The 22563-nt window shown below is 31.8% G+C and overlaps 1 protein-coding gene across 3 annotated transcripts in view; it reads right to left on the minus strand.

Annotated features, from left to right (window-relative positions):
• Positions 1-7018: 7018 nt before the first annotated feature.
• Positions 7019-22563, minus strand: part of LOC112691927 (ecdysone-induced protein 78C-like) — a 51597-nt gene continuing 36052 nt past the window's right edge. For 2 of the 3 annotated variants that reach the window (XM_025566384.1, XM_025566383.1), the window contains 7 exons: positions 21435-21556; positions 19381-19522; positions 15001-15374; positions 11917-12061; positions 11656-11813; positions 9448-9627; positions 7019-9039 (listed from right to left, as the gene is read on the minus strand). In XM_025566384.1, coding sequence (XP_025422169.1) covers positions 8842-9039; positions 9448-9627; positions 11656-11813; positions 11917-12061; positions 15001-15374; positions 19381-19522; positions 21435-21556 — 1319 coding nt within the window. In that variant the 3' untranslated portion in view covers positions 7019-8841. The remainder of the gene's footprint in view (positions 9040-9447; positions 9628-11655; positions 11814-11916; positions 12062-15000; positions 15375-19380; positions 19523-21434; positions 21557-22563) is intronic. The other variant, XM_025566385.1, reaches the window with a different exon arrangement.

The following is a 22563-nucleotide window of genomic DNA, read 5'->3' on the forward strand; positions in this document are numbered from 1 at the left end:
TACATTATATTAAAACTACCGATGTTAAGGTTTATTATTACGACGTTAATATGCTTATAAATATAGATAAATTAAACGATTTTAACGCTGTTGTTATTTTATTATTTTTTTTTTATGATTGGTACAATGGTACAATAATTTTTTAAAAGGTGGTATATTCGTTAACTGGGCACTGTATATACTATGCAAATAAATTAATTAATTAAACGAAGCAAATAGTTTTACGTGAGTGGTAACCACCACTTAGTAGAAAATGCCACTAGAGCCGCGCCGGTCATCGGTTACTTTTTAAATTGCAGGCTATATATAGTACGTTGCGATTAAAATTTGGAAAAAATCAGAATAGAGAAGTAAATAAAAAACAAGTGATTCTGACTGTACTTAGTGCCTCGTTTGGAAAAAAATTAGGAGAATTGTTTAAAAAAATACTTTGTCGAGCACTGTTCTTAGGATTATGTACGGAAACGCAAAGATGGCCAAATAGGTAATTCAATAATATAAAAGCACATACAATTATCACATAACACTCCGATCCAGGGAATTCACCTGAACGCAAGATAACGGAATATAGAATACAACATGAAATAGATAACGATTTGCAAACACGTGTAATTTTTTACGTTATGCATAATAGTTATCTACCAGTAGTTATACGACGAAAAATTTGGCTAACCTAAGTATTGATCCCGTGACGAGGTAGTATTAAATATTACGCGGCGATAATAAGTTTTCGTGGTTTTAACAGCACACAAAGGTGTTGCTTTATGAATATTTTTATCGCATTAAGAATAATCATAGCATACATGGTTGTACTAATAACTTTTATTCTTGTTTCGTTTAAGTTAGATGCATTGTTGTTATCGTATGGTTTATTTCAAAACTTTTTCAAGACTTTAGCTTAGTATGGGTGTACTGAAACAGAATACAGCACATACAGATGAGGTAAATAATTGTACATGAATATTAACCATTGAAAGAAAAGTGATTTTTTTTTTTACGAATATTTCAATTTCAAAACGAAGAAAAAAAATGAAATTAACATTTTAAAATACTTTAAGTACAATGCAAATGCAAAAATTCCCAATTCGAATGCAAAAATATAGTAACAATTAATGTTACGTAATACTCGTAATAATGTTGTATGGTAGCCGTGACGGCCCTAATTCCTTTAAATGTCCCTTCTCGCTCCACTCGTCAAGTTACAACTTTTAATTTACCTATCTCCTCCACTAATTATGGTTTAAATGAACCACTTCGACACTGTATGTCTATTGTCAATTCGGACCCCTCCTTCTCAATTTCTCAACCTAATCATGTATTTTCAATGATTTACCTATTATCACACTTGTAATTATATTGTATTAATATTACATGTAAATTGGGTCACGCTCGTAACATATGCTAAATATACGATTAAATATAAATATAAATATAAATAAATATATTTTGTGTTGCTTCATGGGTCACCGCTTACCCACTTTTAGGATCGGCGCTGTATCGTAGTATAATTGATTCTTATTTCCATTTTTCTTATAATGTTGTCAATTCTTCATTTGTGTGGCACCGATTGATTACAATTTATTGATAGGTTTCTTCTATTATACTGTCTAACCATTCTTTGGGTTTCATGTTTGTGAAATATTTACTTAAATATTTTAGCCAAAAATGTTTTTAGGTTAGAGAAACTATTGTTTACGAACATAAGGTTGTATATAAATGGAAACGATAAAGCTACGCAATAAATATTGTAAAATTGCGTAAATTGTAGTACAAACGATACATTTAACCACTATAATGATTTTTTTTAATGATTTTTTCATATTTTATAGTAGGTACTCATATTGAGATAAGATATGTTTTATACCCAAGTAAAAACATTATCGATGTACAGGTCTTGTTACAATTTTATATTAGTAGGTAAAATTAATGAAAATGTCTATCGTTTTTTTTCCCAATCACAATTATTTTTATATTTAAGAAAACGTTTTATTCGTCTCCACTGTCGCATCAATTTTCAATATTTATAACACAGCCTAGACACATCCTTAGGATACCGACTCATGTTAAAATACAATACATAAATACATCGTATTTTGGTGGTGCGTGAATAAACATTATTATAGTATCAATAGGTACATGACTAATCTTCTTGGTTGCTAAACGTGACGATGATAAAAATATTTCATGAACACTAAACGAGCACGTGATCCAGTGCTTTGGCGATTTAAACAATTATTCGAGAAATTTTTTTCTTAACATGCCTTACAATATTATTATAATTTACCTATCGCTTATGATTCTTATGATTTCCGTTTAAGTGTTCGCGCCGTATACAGTTGCTTTCCAAAATCGATATTCGAATATCATCCAAGCATTAACGTGCAGATACGTCTATTTACCGAATACCACCGCTGATCGACAGTCAATAAAACGGTTGCATCGGAAAACCGCAGACTTTTGATTTCTATCCGGAAAAGATCGACAGACAAAAACTGCAAAATTTATCGGTCTTTGTAAAACAAAATACCCCAAACTTATGGTAGTTAAAACTGCACACTATTTTTAATGCTATTTAACTGATTAGATAAAATAAGATTCTAAGATATACTACAATAATCATGCTAAAACGTTTTAATACTTTGATGTTTAATTAAATTGTATTTATTTTAGGAACAAATGTTTAAATGGTACGAAGAATTTTCAATCGACGGAGATCAGATGAAGTTTTTAAAAAATGTCGATAATAGATTTCAGCCATTCGAACTTTAAACATTTTACTTTAAAAGTGTATGGTTATTGGATACAACACTTTTAAAAATTGTGCGGTTTTAACCTATTAAATGTGTGCGGTTTTACCATAATCTACCAAAAATGTGTGGTTTTGTTCTGTTTTTTATCAAAAATATGCGGTTTTAGGAGTCATCGACTAAAACATTGAAATATAATATCGCAACTAATAACTTAAAAAAGCAAAACGTTATAATACAATATAATACATATTATGTACATGTATTCTTATGAAGAAAAATGATTGTACACGAAAGCGAAATTCGAATATATTATTAAATACTAAAATATTTACGCTCCTGTATATAGTAATGTACATATAGTAATGAAATAGGATTATAATCTTCTAATAATCCATAGAAAATTGAAATAATCAATTCAAGATAAGGGAAAATAAATTGATTTTACTTAGTATAGATGGTATTTTGGCGAGATAAGAACATACTTATAAAAACTTATTCATTCAATACATAATATTATTATGATAATTCAAATCATGTTAATATAATATGTTTCAAAAGAAAAAAAAGAAGAAAATCGAATTCACAGTTTCTTGTTCGTTATCACATTAAATACAATATATAAAATAAAATTGGGCAAATGCAAGCTTTAATCCAAGGGAAGGATTAGCTAAGAATTTTTAGACCTTTGGACGTGTTATATATTATGTGAACATGTAATAAATACTTAATAGATATGTTTTTAATTTAAGATTGATCAAAAGAGTAGGTAATTAACATAATATTTCTTATTTTATAAACTTAAAATGTATTATAACTAATATACATATGTACATATGTGTTTAGTATAGTTATATATTTTGTCTTTCTGTAAATACAAATTATACCTTCTCCCCCTGTTTCATATTTTTAGATACGCCCCTGGACGAATGTAAGTTTGTTAACTTGATGCTAATATCTCATCATATTATATTCCGAATACGAACCATAAAATAATTTCAGTTCATAATGTTCCGTCTCAAATAGCTCCTTGATACGTCACAAATTAATTTGAAATTATTGAGGAACTAGTGAATAAATACTATAAAAAGCTTCATACTAAACTACAAAATTTCCAATAATCCTCTTATTTACTATTAATTCTCATACATAATATCCTACAATCTTACTCTCCACGCTCTTAACATTATGAATAAATTAAAATATAAAATAACAACAATTGAATAGTTCTCAAAGGATAGCTATCATTAGATAACCTTTTATATCAATTTTATTGCCATTTGTCTATTTATTCATATTCGTATTCTCTTATTATACGGATTATTAAAATACGGATTTTAACATTTTACTATAAAAAAAAAAAAAAAAAACCATATGATTATTCGTTTACGGAGATTTGTAATCATGTTTGACACAAAAGGAGGTTTGGTATTTTTCAGTTGATGATTCAAGAATAAATAATACTACCCGTCTATTACAAAATTGATTTTATAAGTTAAATGTTCATAACTACACATTTAAAGAAGTTTGTGCATAATTATTACATACATTCATCTACTGTATTTTTGTCTTACAAACTATCTATGTTCATATAATTTACCGGCTATCAAGTGCAAATGTCTATCTATTCAAAATAACCCCTAACAACCCTTAAATTGTTGTTCGTTCAGAGAATCATAAACAATAATTATTGCCTATGTTTTTTGATATAGAAATAACCGATCGGAAATCGTCATTACGGCTAAAGGAAAAACAATAGAAATAAAAGTAACGCAAGGTTTTTAAGAAGATTCCGATAAACGGTTTATTTTCTGTACTATTGGGTATTGCTAAATAAAATATCAATAAAAAAATAATAATAAAACTCGAACATAATAAAGTATAACAAGCACAAGTACATAATATATACTGACAAACAAAAGACGAACCTATACATAATATAATTTATGTAACTGTTAATAATGCAATTTATATATATATATATATATATATATTTTTGTCAAAGTAGCTACTCCATAATAATTAAAATAACTTAAATAAATGACATTTATATTACAAAAGTAATTTTAATATTAGTCTATTGATCTATAAACATCAACAATATAATTAATAATAATTTAATAATACGGTAAGTACCGCGCTCAAAGAAAAAAAAAAACAAGAAAATATTATACTCATATAATATTATATACTATAAAATAAATAATAGTAAGTAAATATGTAAGCTTATATGCAGGATTTCTACACGCCTATGTATCATTTTGACAAGATTTATCTATATTCATATTCTGATTAAAAAATTCAAATATGTTAAACAAAATCATAAAAAAAATTATAGTAATACAATCTAATTAAAATGGTGTTTTTATACAACAAACTAAACAATAATTAAATAAGCTAAACTACAGATACATAAAGTATTTCATACAATATTAAATTTTAATAATTTTTTTTATTTTAGTTTGTATTAACTGTTCCATCCGATTATCAACATTTTCAGCTACTCATTACAATATATAAATTTAACTTTTTAAAACGAGGTAAACATGTTATGAAAATTGTTCGATTATATATTTAAATATAAAAAAAACTAATTAATTCTAATTACTCAAAATAACGCTATAATTAAATTCCTTTCGATAAAAAAGTAGAAAAAAGATGTTTTTCTATTAGCGATAGCATTTGCTAAATTTGCTAATTAATCAGTTTCAAATACAAATAAAGAACCACATCTACATGAATCATGATCTATTCTCTAAAATAAATATAATAAAAATTTGTCTAAAACTGTTCAACAATTGTATATTATTTTAATTAAAATGCAATTATTAATAACAAAACCATATTAAGTATAAGAAAATTATAGACTATAATATTAACGAATAAGAAACTTTGTACAAACAGCAAAATCAAAAACAAAAATCAATTTATTTGCTTTTATTCGATAATGAATATTATTTTAAGATCTAAAAAAAATATATAACATTATCCTAATTATTGCGAAAGGTAAAGGTGAGTCCATTTCAGTATTATGTGATTGTCACTTATAACATTTTTAATTTAAAATTTAATATTATTTTCTTAAAATACACATCGATCTATCTTGGTGTTCAACAATTACTCTAAAAAAACCTTAAAGATATGATATATATTATCCATAAAAAAAAGAAATTCTAATCATTTTGTATTTTTAACGAAATAACTAATCTACCCTGTGAATACATTAATGTTTCAGAGTGTGTGTGTGTGTGTGTGTGTGTATCTGTAATTTTATGAATGTAAGAATCAGTGCTTGAATTATGTATAGATAATGTTATGTTTTAGTTTTATTTTAATTTTAATTTGCAGGTAGTGTCAGATCTAGGATATTTGATGACTGGGGCTAAAAAAAAAATGCCGTGATCTTACGTAGGTGGTACGTAAGTAAGTACGGAGAATGTTAATAACTTTTTTTAAATTTCGTAAACATAAGAGCACCCTTATATCAACAGTGACTGGAGCAGACATATAAACTTGTTTCACCTTTAGATCCGGCACTGTTTACAGGATAATAATAATAATAAATAAGTTGAAATTCCCAAAAAACTATAATTTATTGACGAAAATATTAGTAAAATTAATCGATAACATATAGTATATATGAAGCATTATATAAATTAATGTACGAATGACGACTTTTCTAATAGGTATTTTAGAATTTATGTATTAACTCGAAGTTAATTGCTTATTACAATAATCCAAGCACTGAATATGAGCGAGCGCATACGCTTGTATGTGAGTATGTGTGAATGTATTATTTTGATGCGTTTACATGCTAGTGTATTGATATGAAGAGAAATAGAGAAAAAAAATTAGTTGAAGTCTTGACAGAAAATCCGGGTCATAAGATGGTTCCCATTGGAATTGCACTTTTCATATTGCACAACAGTTGTACATTGTTAATTAACTTGTAAAACTAATAAAAAATTATTAACAACAACAATAACAATAACAGCGTAAGAGCTATAATAAATAATCGCAAAAATGTATTAAAATTTTAAGACTTAAAGCCTACAAATAAAATATAAAAAGTAGGTATATCTATGGAATGTAAAAAGATAAAATAACACAAAATTCAACTAAAAAAATATATCACAAAAAAAGCGTTTTTGCTTGCTTATAGTTGCTGGACCAAATTGCTTCAGTTGACTAGTGAAATTATAAAAAAAGAAAATATATACGAAGAAAATCAAATCATAATACAATAAAAAATTATTAACTTTCCATAGAAAAAAAAAAAAAATTAAAACATAAAATTAATTTAAATTATTTTTACCGTACAATAATAATCAAATATAAAACATTGTTTAGATCATTTTTCTTTTGTCTTTTTAAACGAACTCAAGATTGTCATTGATGAACACAGTACAAAGACAAAACACATTTTCAGGCCAAATACATCGTAATATTATATAGAAAGGAAAAAGGGAGCTATTACAATATACAATAAATATATATGTATTTATATAATTATAATTAATTACATAATACTATATAAGTATGATGATATTATCCATACTCCACTAAGCCCTGAACACATTAGGTATGTGATTAAAAAAAAAAAAAAATATGTATGATATGAAAATGATTAATATTATTGCAAGAATCCTAACAAGAATCGAGAACGTCATCAACGTTACTAAGATGAAATTTTGATCGTCATTGAATTTCTAACTATTCAATTAAAAGAATAATTCTTATCATACAAGATTGTTTTTTGTACGTATACCCTATATTAAAATATGTATTTATTATTCATGTTTATTTCATTTTACATTGAATTATTCTAATTAGATGATATAAGTTTTTGTATTTTATTGCTCATTTTAACAGTTGTAATATATACAGTGCTCGGAAAGTTAATTTAGTAAAGGATTTAATTATCGTTCAGTTCCAGTTCCCAGTTAAAAGACATGAATTATTTCTTTAGTTCTCGTCCCTAAAATGGAACTTATTTTCATTCTTCGTTTTTTTATTTAAAAAAAATATATTGAAAAATTTAAATGGTTTATAATTGACAATGCTTCTGACATATTTTATTACTTGGGTAGACTTATTTTGTGGAATTTGAAGACTAAGTTGATGCATTAGAAAACAATGACGAATACATTTCTAATAATACAAAATACAGATAAAATTGTCGAATTAATTCAATAACATCGGAATAATAATTTTGTAAATAAGTTTAATAATATCAAATTTGATCACAATATATTGTGATGGTAATGACGTTTTGTAAAATTACACAGATAGTAAAGTATTTACGAAAATCACTTTATTTTATTTTACTAACACTGCCAACGAAAACTTGCGTGCGTCAGACGGACGACAACGTCGCCAATAATATACTGGCCTATATTCAATTCATGTTTTAAAAATAATAAGTAGTCAAAACCAAATAATATGAAATGCATAGGTTTGGTAATACTGATATATCTATTATGTATAATATCGATATTAATTAAGCAGAATAATTAACAATTACTATGAAATATTAAACATGGAAAAGTTTATCGACTGAATTGTAGAATTTAATGTTTCGAATTGCTCTCGTATTTAAGAAAAGAGCGAACGAAGTAACGAGAAAAGATGTTCATGTTCCATCATTATATTAACTGGATTCTAGAGACGATTCATCATAAAGCCCTTAAAATTGAATGAATTTAAAGGGACAAGTAGAATGCTTTCCTTCCAAGCACTGAATATATTTATACATAATGTATATTTATCTTTGATCGAACGGCAAGAAGTTATAATACAATGCTATATTATACTCTCGCGTTTGGATGCACGTTATTCATTATGGCGTTAAATATTTCGGGCTAATAAAGCGCTAACAATGCATCACTCAGTTCAAGATTGTTTTACGTCACTTTTTACAACACATGATACATATATTATATAATGTATTAAATCGTTATTAATATTTTTCGCTTTTGATTGTAAACACATTTTGTTCATTATTTAGGAAGTATCCGATTCGTTTCAGGTAAAAAAACGAAACGTTATAAAAAAAAAAAAAAAACCTGTAACAATAAAATAGAAAGATAATAATTCAGCCTTGATGCAAGTCTTCTTCACACTTGGGTATGTCGAATATTTCGGCGAATAGCGGTGGCAATTTCAACATGTGCCAGTGTAACCTAAACCATTCGAGGTGCGTTACATGTCGGGCACCAATGCTTCGCAATTCAGGTAATTTCGACAACACGGCTTCGGCCAAATTCTGATCTCCTCCATGACCTTTGCTCAGCTGAAAATTCAAAATATTCATTTTAAAACCTTCATTTATTTGTTATTTCTAATTTTATTTTGAAGTTAAGCGAGTATGCCTAGTGACGGAACGCGTAACTTAAATATAATAGGTATAGCTCCAACCAATGGACGGAGGAGTGAATAACAATTATTGTTACTCAAACATTATTGCTTCTCGTGTTTAATTTTAGTTTACAACTTTTATATTTTTTTCTAAATTCAAGATAAAAATATTCACTGAAGTTCAATTTGATCTACAATTGGCAAAGAACATTTGTGGGGTATATGTGAGGTTTTTTGGCCTCACCCCTCCCTTAAAAATTCGACAGCTTCTGGCTTCCATGGCATTGAAATTCTAGAACCTTGTATACGTATCTAACTTAAATTTAATTAGATTTCAACTTACTTGCAGCTTGAATGCTTCCACGATCCGATCTTGACTGTGCTGCACGGTTTTCACATCCGAGACACCTGGTCTGTCCGGCGTTAACAGCACGATGGCGGCGAAAAGACCGACATCAGTGTCTGTGAGTGATAAACTGTTGAAAAACGTCACCAACTGGAATACATTTGTGGCGAATTCCACCTGCGAACGTTATGACGTGTTAAGATACGTTGCAACACGTGTTTTATTTTTATTATTTGTCCACGTGTCAACTATAATCATCTTTCGTAGTTGTACGGTCATATAGTTACACCATTACAACAATAAAGCACAGACCGAATTCTATCGTATGAACTGACACATTTCGTGTGAATCGTTTATAATTATTCAAGAATATAGTTTCATAATTTCTTTAAACAGAAAAAAATCACAACAAAAATGAGACACAGCACTTCATCGATTCACTAATATACATATAATAATATACAATTCAGGTCATAGGCGAAAAACATAGATCAATATTGTTTATAGGCAGTACTTGATTTGGTAAAATTAAAGAAGGGGGACTCCGTTTGCTTTAAAAAAAAATAGCGTCTCCAAAAATTTCTGAGAATTAGTTGGGGTATTCCGTTCCCTTATGTCCCCCCTCAAGTCGAGCACTGTCGATAGGTAAATACTTTCAATGGTATTTTACTGATTTTTCATAATTTTTACACGTACATTAAGAATTCACATAAACGTATAATTTCTTCAATAGTTTACAATTCATTCATTATAATCATAATCCAAATTAAATAAATTTTTCAAAGAAATTATTTTGACTATGTGTTAATTTACTTTAAGTTTGAATTACACTCTTAAATACACAACATTTATTACTTGAAGAAGTTGTATACTAGTTTGGTTTTATTTGATTGGTTACGGATATAAATTTATAATATTAACGGAATATGATAACAATCATCTTCAAATATAAAATAAAAATCTTGACTATTCGTACGTATAATATAATATAGTTTATTGTTGCATACTATGTGTTAATGATTTCGAACTTAATTTTGATTCTTCCAACTAAAATTTCCTGTGAGCTGTCAGCATAAATGTCTGTATCAAATAAATTACGAGATTAAATAAATAATTCATTGTTTAACCTTTTAATTGTTGTTATTTACGGTTAAGTGATAAATGACATTAAATGAAATGCTATATTTTAGTAGAAAAAATCGATTAAATTGGGTTGAGTCCTATTTCTGGAATGATTTCGAGATGGTTCACAGATTATATGCGGTTTACCCTTCGACATTTTAATCGCATCAATTATCAAAGTAAACCAAGCCTTGTGGTTTATTTACATTCCTAGTTAATGATGTATTTCAATAGTGATGCATATTCAAAAGTCTATTGACAACGTGTAATCTTTGAACTGAAATTTAACTTTTTCAATGTCGAATAAAATGATGAAAACTTTAATAATGTATTCTTTCGGGAAACAGCAATAGATGCGTTTTATATAGCAATATTTATGTGTATTTATAATTACGTCTCCGCGAAAAAAAAAAAAATTTGCATTTTACATTTGTAGAACTAATCGATAGCCATAATTCATAAGACGCCGTACACATGTTTGGGTCAGTATTTGTGTTCACACTTATCTAATGGAAAGACAAAAAAAAATATGATCATCGCTCATGATAATTGTGGAAAAATCATAATAGCTATTCAATTAGAAAGGACAATATGCATATAATATAAAGAAGTGAAAATGATATTTGAAGTAGGTATATTAATTTTATCAGAACCGAGGCGATAAGCTATTATTGCCGGGTCGTGAATGAATTAAGAATTTAATTTCCAAATTTATAAGGTTACGAAAAGATACGGATTTATAAAACTTATAAGATGTAACTATTTACAAAAAGTCTACTTCACTGACGTTCAAAATACGGGTCGGAAAACTTAATTTAACTCTTCGTCAAGAAAAATTAAGTACAAAGTACGAATGTCGAATCCTTAATGGCTTCATGGAGTTCGTCCGTATCTCATACAACCTCCCCCCTCTCCTTGCTTCAAACCCTTTGGTGGAAATACGATAAAAAGAATTCACCAGCGTTAATAGTATAACGGTATTGCGATAAGGACGCGGAAAAATGTACGCGGAACGTGTGACTCGAAGATTTTAACGATCGATACATATAGGTAACCGTTCGAAGCCGAACAATGAATGCTCACGTCGTAAATAATTTCCAGTTGTTGTCGCGTGATAAACGTGCCGTCGTAGAAGGTCAGCGAAAGTTCCGTGGCCAATCTGGATACGTAGCACAGCCACAATTCGAAAAATCCCACTTTTATGAGAATCAGTTGGTCGTCTTGACTGAGGTCTACGAAACCTGTATCGGAACAAACGAAAGGTTGCGTTGTGGTTTAATGTGCCGGACTCGGTATGCGGATCAACGCCAACGGCAAACGTAAAACGAAAATGTTTTTCCGTACCTGGTACTCTTTTTGCGAATTCCACTACCCTTTGCACAGTGGGCGTGATGCGTGCAGCTAGCTGTTGCCACAACCATATCTTTTGCTTTTTCTCGGTGTCCGCTGTTGTTGGCGCAATATCTGGACTTGTACATCCCTTACCGGGCTTCAAAAATAATAAACAAAATTCAAAATTAATGGACCAAATTATAATAATAATTATTATCATTACATATTATACGATAACGCATGTTATGTATAAATAATGGTACACAGTGAAAGACTGAAAAATATCATTTTTTTTTTTTTTGTACATGAATTTCAATTAATTTTTGTCACGGTGAAGAATTAAATTATTACGTTTTGATCGAAAAAAATTGATCTTCTGCCATGTAAGATAAAAACGAATTTAAAAAATCAAATTCAGAATAAACAGCTAAAGCATGGCATAATGCGAACAATATTTATTAATGGTATGATAGTACGAAGTCGAACGAAAATTCGACTTATTTTAATTAAAAGGCATTAATTTGCTTTTACAACACGGTAACAATTTATCTTTAAGCCTACTATATTTTTAAAATTAATTACATTCCACAATATAAGAATAAAGGAAAAAATTATATTGCGCAATTTTTAATTAAAATATTTACATTGTACATGTGACCTTTGGTGCTCGGGCACTATTACATTGTCTACAACATTTTATTAATTTTGTGCATTTAATATTATGAACCATTGTAGGTAAAACATCTTATTTTAATTTTACTGGATATCGGACTTTGTCTTTTTAAAAAAAATATTTTTATTTGGAAAACAATAAATGAACTTTTCTATACAAATTTAAACAACAATAATTTTAATTTCAACCAATTATAGTGGTAATTATAAACTATAATTTGTTTCATAAAAAGTTTGTTTCGATTTAATTAAAATATGGCTTCTCGTAAAAATTGCATTTAAATTCTATTTAAGGTAGTCCATAACCAATGAATGTGATTTATATTTTTTAACTTGTTCGACAAATATTTAGCAAATATTTGATGAACGAGTAAACTTTGAACCGCCTGAATGCGACCAATTTAAACAGAAAATGAATATGTCCTTCGTTTTCAAAATTTTAAAAACAAACATAGATAATGAAAATAAATACACGTATTGTGACACGATAGCCGTACCAAAGACTATAATTTATGAAGCTCAACGCACTTGTCGAAAAACGACTATTTGTTATTACTACCTTTTCGCATTGTACCAACGATTTCGAGAAGCGGAAGCGGTCGAAAGAGAAACAAATTAATAATAATAACAATAATAATACAGATAGATTCGATCGAAAAAATCGATCGGAAGTGAATCGATCACTTCCACGTGGATTTTACACCAACTCAAGTTTTCAGTCCACACGTGTAACATAATATTGAATACGTGGTGGTCGTTTGCAATATTTTTTTCGGGGGATAAGAACCGGGATGAACAGCAGAATGCGATAAAAAGAAATCGAAAGCATTTCTTTTTAGTCCTATGTAACTTTACCGTTACATATTACCAGACACGTATAGTAATTCTACGGAATCACACCTACGGGACGAGTCTATATAAAGCGGGCGGGGGAAAAAAAAGAAGCCATATAATAAAAACCTGCGAAATACTCGCGGACATAGTATACACAGGGTGGTCCACGGCATTCGTGAAGAAAACGCCGGGTACAGCTGCGTACTCGAAGAGACGATCACCATGTCGCAATTGCCCTGTACACCGAGCAAGTATAAAGTTTCGGACTGAAATGGGGTCCAAAAAGCGGTCCGTAAATCCTCGGCCGTCACGCCATTACTTTTTTACGGGCCGCAGTCCGTGCGTAGAAACACCGTGAATTTAACGATCTTTGGCGCGCAGTGTATAATATAATATCCAATAATTCGATTACACCGCGTCTAGTCGATAAATATCGTTTCCCACGCACACGCCCCCTCTCCCTTCGTGCAACAGAACGTATTCCAGTAATGATATGCAGAGTCGTGCGACGTTGTTAAGCTGCGTGAGCACGATTTTAATAATGGCAAGAAAGTGGTAATAATTATATCGTTTCTATCGTCGTTATAACGGGCGCGCGTACGGGTCGTCCGGAGACAGGAGAGGGAGGCGCGGCAGAACTAGGATATTATTGTTCGCGGTAATAAATCAAACGATAAAATCCGGCTTTACCGAAAAAAATAAACTACACACTATGGGCACCGTCGTACGCGTTTTGTTTAAATTTTTTTTTTTTTTTTTACCAACGAACTGTTCGCAAAACTCGAGTTTCGATCGAGATTAAAACGACGGAATACTGGGCACGAGGAGGCGGCGAATCCGGTACGGGGGCACGGCTGCCTTGCGCACGTTTGAAAACCATTGCTGAGAAACGGTACGAAGCGCAACAACGGTAGTGCGCGATCGAGAACCCAAGAAGAACGCGATATGGAGCACTGTAACAATAACCCGTGTTCGGCGATCGATCGGATCGGTTCAAGAAAAACCGTACGGTCAGGGCCGGCGTCAAGGGGAGGCTAAACAGAACATTCGTCCTGGATCTCGGGCTTAAAATTCTCATTGAAAAATATTATGTACGGAAATCTCGTAAAATAAAACGTGAAATGTGTGGATAGCCTGGTGAGAGCGATTTCCAAAAAAATCCGTTTGCATATAATATAAAACCAATTAACAAACCGACAATATTATATTTAATATGTCTCGTACGGGACGCCGCACAGTATGGAAACCGGAATACATATGAAATTTATTTTATCGCATTTCTTAAATTTAATCAGTCATTACCCAATATCGTGTGCGATACCGAGTCTGCATACATGTTATTGCCCTTGGTTGCGACTTACAGGCTATAGGTGACTATTTTTATGGGTAAAATAAGTTTTGCCCAGAATCTCGCGAAAGGCAACGCCGGCCCTACGTTCGGCAACGCGACGCGTAAAATCGTTAAACATCTTCGTGTCATCCGCGCAGGGACAACCGAGGTGGCGCTCGCGGTTCATTTTCGTTCCGTTAGCTATAACGTCGCGTTACATAATTACCGGAGGTAATGCGATTATCGTTACGTAAAATTACCGGAGAGGCTACGGGTTTCCGGAGTAGCGTTCTGGTCAGCTCGTCCGTGTAGTCGCAGTTAGTCAGGTGCGCCTGCGATATGGCCGCGATCACGTCATACGATATGGACACGCCGCCGCCGTTGGTCTCGATCACCGCGGTCGTCCCGGTGCCGGTCATCGCGTCCACCGCGGTCGGCGTGCCGCTGATCCCTATGGCTGCGGCCACTGCAGCAGCCGCGGCCGCGTTGGCCGCCGCCGCGGCCGTCGTCGTGGTAGCCGTCGTGGCCGTCGGGGCGGCCGCCACCACCACGATCGAGTCGGTGGTCGACACGGTCTTCGACTCCGACTCGAGCTGTTCACGAGATCTCTTCGGCACTCTGCCGTACCGCACGGCTGGAAAAAAGGAAACGAAAAATTAATAATAATGGGTAAAGAGGAAAATTAAAAAAAAAAAAAAAAAAAACCCCAAGAAATTATAAAGACATTGAATCAATAGCAACGAATATAGACATACGAATATTTCGGTCGTAACGCACGCTCGCCTCCTACCCCCGGACGGATCGCATGGGACACTTGTGATTGATCAGTCGATCGTATAATGCGATCGTAACTGACCCTCGTAAATGTTGTTCATTGTTGGAGCAAGGGGGATGACGAGTTTGAACGCAAAACTTGTCACCATCCTCACGTTCCTCTGTTCGTTAAAAATACAGTTGAAAAAAATCGTTGAGAATCCCGTGCACTATTGTTCATTGTTTTATTTTACGTTCGATTCCGTTTTTGCGAATATATTGTATTTATGTATTTATTACAATGGCTTTAATACACTTTGCACCCGTTTGATGTATTTTTGTTGCACGTTGTTACGACGGATATAAACGGTTTAGCTTTTAAATACCGGCAGGTAAGTGATAAATAAACATCCGAATAACTTTATCAAATAAAATATGATTTCCTATGTCTTATAGTTTTTCTTTTTCTTTTATATTAACCCTGTATTGAGTTATTACAACGATTAGGTACGAACGGTCGAATCATTATCATGGTAAATGTATTACGGGAATACTATGAAAATCGAATGACGTCGAGAATGTCAGTTTCGTTTTTTTTATTAAATTGTTGCGTTTATTCTTCCTTCCTACTGCGGATAAATTATGGTTTCTCGAAAAGGAAGGGTCTCTATTTGAAAACAATTAATCAAGGAGATTTATTTTACGTTGGTAGCGCAAATAGTGAATATCATCGGAGACGGTCTCATTAGGACCGATAAAAGACATTTTTATTTGTTCATTCTCCTAATCCCCCCTTATTTGCGTCGCTGCTCCACGTGAATGGAGTTGAATTTCACTGCTACTAGAATGTATGGTGCGGAATACAATACTACGCTGTACATATCCTGTCGAATGTTCGACATTCTCTATCTGTCATCGCCACGGGGTTTTAATTTCACGAAATAATATTACTTTTAACAGTTTCGCTGTTGCGCAGGAAGGGCGCAAAACCGATGATACAACAGTACATTCGTATCAATATTTTCTAGTCCCTCGAAATGAACAATATATTTTTAGCGTGATTTCGGTCGTTTCTCCTGTCGTTCGTACATCACGTGGTACACAACGTACAGATACGTAATGAAATTGCCTACATTGTCCGTCAAACAAAAACATATCTACCGAGCGAAATCCGAAACAGTATAATATTTACCCATACACGTCACAAACTTCTCTGGTCTGCCCCTCTAAGTCAGCCATTTGCACATTATTTTCACGCACGTTAGTCGCAAATAATATCGTCGGGAGAGTATACAGTGGGATCAACTTACACTACTCATGTTGCTTCAACAAACTGCACACCACGTTGTTGCCACACTCAAAACGAACTTCCAACAATAATTAATTATCGAGAACAATTATTGTTCTCGTGCAAGTCATGGAAGTCAGTAAGTTTTATCTAAATGATATTATTACTGTAAATGATGGAAAAAGAGGGGAGGGTTGCAAAAAAAAAAAAATGTATTAAGCGCGCGTGATGCCTGTGTGTGTGTTTGATTTCTTACTTGTCACTGGACTGAGAAGAAGTGACTACAGATTATGATTCTAATAAAGGGCTGTTGAACTGAACGATGATAAAACGTGAACAATGGAGTATATTGAATTTCTAAAGAGTTATACGTTTTAATGTTGATCTCTGTTAAGATTATCGTAGGATGCCATTGGGTGTAACTACTGAAATGCGTTACACGATCTGTTTGATCAAACAGGATAAGTAAAAATTACAGTAATGGCGTAAGAAGTTGACAAGTAAAGTACAACAAATGCATGCATAGTACGTCCGCGTTTATCGCGTTTCTTAGTACTTAGAAAAATTGGTTTAACTTCACCATAATATCCAAACATTCAAATCGACAAAGCGGTTCGCAATTTCAATCGTAATATATAACGTATTTCGGTTCTAAAAGAATAATGGATTCGAATAGAAAATACTATGCATTGTAAAATACTTTTCACCGAATAATAGAAGAAGAAGAAAAAAGTGTTACAATTGAAATATGTGAAATGTTCGGTCTCTAAGTGTTTTTCTAGAGAATCCATTAATGTTACACAAATAATAATTATTTAACTATATCTCGTCGGTCATTGAATTTTTCCTTTATCTATTATCTTAGAGTTTATTTAAATATTTAATACATTTTACACATTTATAATGGTTTTATGAATGAAGCTTATATTTATCCGTTTCTTTTGTGTGGTAATAAAAAACTTTTTATAATTTTTTTTATTTATAGTTTTTTTATTAATATTTTATTTTTAGGTCTTCATATAATTTATAATAAGCTATACTTCATGTATATTATATTTTCGTCTTTAAAGTATTGAATCGCATTAGTTTAACTAATAATCGAACTAATGTTTTTTCGGAATAATATTGGACTAAAACATATAATAAACGAATTATTATTTATATGTAAATAACTTTGAAAGTAATTATAAATTAATGCATTTTCTGAAAACTACTTTATTTTTTATGTTTACGATTCACAATATTTTTCAAAATTATGATTAATCTTCATTGTCCATACATAATATAGATACACATAAAATTCATCAAATATCAATGTAGATAAATATTGTAACCAGAATTACTTGACATTTGGCACGCACGTTGCTTCTATAGCACATAAAAGGTACGCACGTCCGTAGGTGTTTTCAAGTCATTCGAGTGACTGTGTCTAAAATATGTAGATTCATATTCAATGTAGACGTTCGGCCACTGAACTCAAATCCGGTGTCAAAAGTGTTTAACCATAGCCCATGGGCGTTGGTAGGAGGGGATAGGCGTAGGTCTCCCATTGCATCCCCAAAACATATATTTAATGGGTCATTATTTTATTCAGAGATACATTTTGCAATTCAAGTTTAGTCTTTGGATACAAACGAAAAATAAAAAAATAAAACATAATTATTAAATGAAACGTCAGTAGATTTCAATTAAGGGAATTATTTTTAAAGTACAACATCGTGCAGTTTAAAATAAATAATTATGCAAACCATTTGGAATAAAAATAATTTCTTTCGCTGCCGTTGTATACATTGGTATATAAATAATAATTACTTGAAACGAGTATATATTGTTATTTTTTTGTTAAATATATATATTATTAACTTAAAACTGTGATTTATTTAAGTAAAAAAATAGATTTTGTTTATAATAGATTATAACTGACAGAACGACGAAAAATAAAAAATTGATAAAATAATTTAATCTGAAAACGATACTACCTTATTTATGTATTATGAGTATTCTAAAAAATATATACCAGCAATACATTAATGCTTTAAAAATAAAAATTGTTAATATACTGGACAATTTTATTTTAAAAATAAATAAAACGTCTGTAATATTATGATAATACGTATTCAAATGTAAAAGCTATCAAAATGAATAAGAAATGTTATATTTTCTGTATAAAATATATTCACTATAATACCTTACTGTTTTCTAAACAGTTCTTGATATATTGTTGTTAAAAATATGCTTTTAAGATTATTACTTAATTAGCTTTGATAAAAAAAAAAAAAATAATAATAATAATAAAAATCATAATTATGTGTAGAGGTATACTAAATCTATAAAAAAATCGGAAAGGCTTTTTCCCTTAGAATAAAAAAAGTTTGATGTACGTTAAAAAAAATACGCTACACAAGTGTTTCCTATTGAAATCGCTCTGTGAAGTGGTGTTTCCTGCACACTTACCTCCAATTGCAACCTTTAAATTATAATTATTTTATTACTTTAATCAGGTTTGTTTTTTACACGTAGCTCCTTTGAGTTATCTTGATGCCATATTATTTTAATCGAAGTACTAAATGTTAATAATTTGAAATACGATTGTACTTACAATCCCTTGACATGCCAACCGTGAGGCATTTTTTGAATCGGCAGTATTGACATCGGTTTCTGTTCAATCGAATTACTAAACATTTACCGTCTCTCAGACACCGGTATTCGATTTGTTTTTGAATACTCCGCCTGAAGAATCCCTGCATCAAACAAACACACATGACATATTAGACAACTATTGTTATTTGTTCACTTTTCAACCCATCAAAATAGATATAGGATTGGGATCATTGATATATACGTGATTTAAAAGCAAAATAGGGGAAAAAATGAAATACTGCCGTTATAAGTGTTATAATGATTATATAAAAAAAACCACCGAAGGTCAAGGAACCGGATAGTCCAACGGTACCGCATTATCCACCATGTTTACTCTTTTTCCATCTGATATACTTGTTCACTTCAGAATAAAACAAGAAAGTATATAATACTCAACTGGACTATATATATATATTTATTTATTTAAGTGTATATGTAGTTTTCAATTTTACAAAATTGAATCGAGTATGATTTGAGGTTGTTCGTATATGGTTTTTAGATATTATGCTACGAACGGAAAGTGTATTGCCGTATAAAAACTGTAATGAATCAAGTAAGTACTCGCCCATGGTAGTTTTAATAAAGATTTTTCGAGCGTGCGTGATAATGGAGTAGAACAAAAAAGGAAACAATCCGGATAATTTTTTTATTCTACTTCATAACTTAGTTTTTCCAATACATGTCAACATATTTGATAGATTGTAGAAAAAAATATATATACGTATGTGTATACATCAAAGCGGAAAGACAACAATTCCCCTTCAATTAAAACGCTACGTATACTACAGACGTATGTATGATACACGTACAATACACACATTTATGTAATACGACGTATATGTGCGTGTACTTAACTATTTTTTTCTGACGACTGCGAGTTGAACCACATTGTACTCCAGCAGTTAACGTACTGTCCGAACTGTATACTCTTTAATTATTATCGTCCGCAGTTAAATTAATTAGCTGTGTATGTTTAATGTCAAGAGTACATCATCTCGGAACGCACAACTTCTCTAAATGTACGTACACATTAAATTTACGTACAAAGGTGAAACATCGCTTCATAGTTATTGCTTGTCGAGATGTATACTCGTCTACTTGTAGTCATGTTTTTCGTCTGATGCGCAGGAAAGTGAGAACGCGGAAATTATCGTCGAACAAATGGGAAGTTCTGTCGTGTTCAGAGTTTTACGAAAAAAATCTTCACTCGTCTGTAAAGCGAGAGCACCACTTGTTTCCCCTCACGTATGATTTCTATTTATATGTTTATTAAATTGAATATACGGTAAAATAATAAGACAGAAATATTCTGATTTCGTCTCGACGGCATGACCAGTAGACAAGTTTTAACAAATATTTCGTTTCTCTGCACTCAATTCACCTCTTTGTATGGCATATATTTTCAAAAGGACATCCCAATCCGATAAGATGCAAAATTCATGAGTATATTTATCAGACGGTTCGGGATACGATATCACACTTATGCTGTAGAGCTCGAATTGAAAGGAACATCGGGGAAACCTAGCGACTCTACAGTGTTTCAGAGAATATTTAATACTACGTTTACGTTTACTTTTACACCATTTTTTTTTTTTTTTGAGTAGAACACGTGGGATGGTATACGTCTTTTTGGACATTCTGCTTTCAATCACAAAAGACATCTTTACGTTCATCGTTCGTATCGATTAACAATAAATGTCGACGGGAAACGAGTACAATAACGTTGCCGATAAATCTAAAGTCAATGAACTTTATGAATTTTATAACGTTCTTTTCGTTCGACGGCCAGGAATAACGTTGAAGTAATTTAAAAGCTTTAAAAGTTGAAAGCGTCGAAAGTACGTTAAGTTAAAAACCGTAACGTTGTATACTTTTCAATAACTTTAAATTTGTTTCGCGGACACGAGTACCTGGTGCGGCTACGGGGCTAATCAATTTTCGAGCACTGCCTGTCGCGTACAATAACGGTTCGAGGGTCGCGAGTAAGGTAATGGACAATTTCGCTGTACCCACCTTACAACCTTCGCACGACGTGACGCCATAATGGTACCCAGACGCTTTGTCGCCACACACTCGGCACGGTACGAATGACTTGGCGGGCGTAGTGTTCGAGTCGGCCGCCGCGAAATGTTGATCTGAAACGGAAAAAAATAACATAAACAATTAATCACCGACTTCGGGGTCTTGTCGTTTCGGATCGTGTCCAAAAGACTGATTCTAGCAGCGCGTTCGTATTACTTCGCGCGTCTTAAATAACACATTATGAACGATGATTAATCACGTTCAAGACGTATTCCATCGTCCCGCCGCGCGATCAAACATATCCCGTCACATGCCGTTCAACGGATTCGTTGCGAACACGTGTTGTAAAAAAAAAATAACACCCAGCACACGGAACCGTTAACGCTCGGCGTCCAATGTTTGCTTCGCATAAACCCGTATACGTTCGGTGCGGCCTAGTCGAACGGCCGCTGAAAACCGAATTTTTTTCGCCGCTCAAGACCTACCCCAACCGGAAACGGGTCGTACGAATTGATAACACCGCGCGCAATCGTACAAACCTAATTAGCTTTAAAAAGTCAACGGCTGAGCGAAACGTTAAAACGGCTATCTTGTACCGAAAGCGTGTGTCCGTCAATACGTCGACGATACACGTTCAAACGCGAATTTTTTTTCCTCTTTTCGTTTGCTATTTCAGCGTTGTTTGCGAAAAATTCGAATCGACCATTGGAATCTAGCGGTACACATTGACGTACGTGGTTGTGTTTTGTTTTGCCGCTCGAATCATGTGATGCGCAATGTTGTACATTATAATATTGCGACGGACGACTAACGATAACCGATGTGAGCAGAGTCGCGTTTAACGGGTGGCAAGAGGGCAATTGCCTCGGGACGGCAAATTTTTGAGGATCAACATAAAATAGAAAATAAATAATTATAATTTTTCTTCTACGACTGTATATAACTATGATACATATGATTTCGTTCATAAATATCACGAAAAAGCCGCAGTCCACTACCGCAAGGCGATAAGAATTAAGAACTTGTTCTAGCTGATTGTATTTTGTCACATTTGGTAATTTTTTAAATTTATATATGAGGTTTGATTAATAATTATAAAAATGAATAATGCGCTATTTAA

Source organism: Sipha flava, unplaced genomic scaffold (assembly GCF_003268045.1).
Source record: "Sipha flava isolate LNK unplaced genomic scaffold, YSA_version1 67_pilon_pilon, whole genome shotgun sequence".
NCBI classification, from domain to species: Eukaryota; Metazoa; Arthropoda; class Insecta; order Hemiptera; family Aphididae; genus Sipha; species Sipha flava.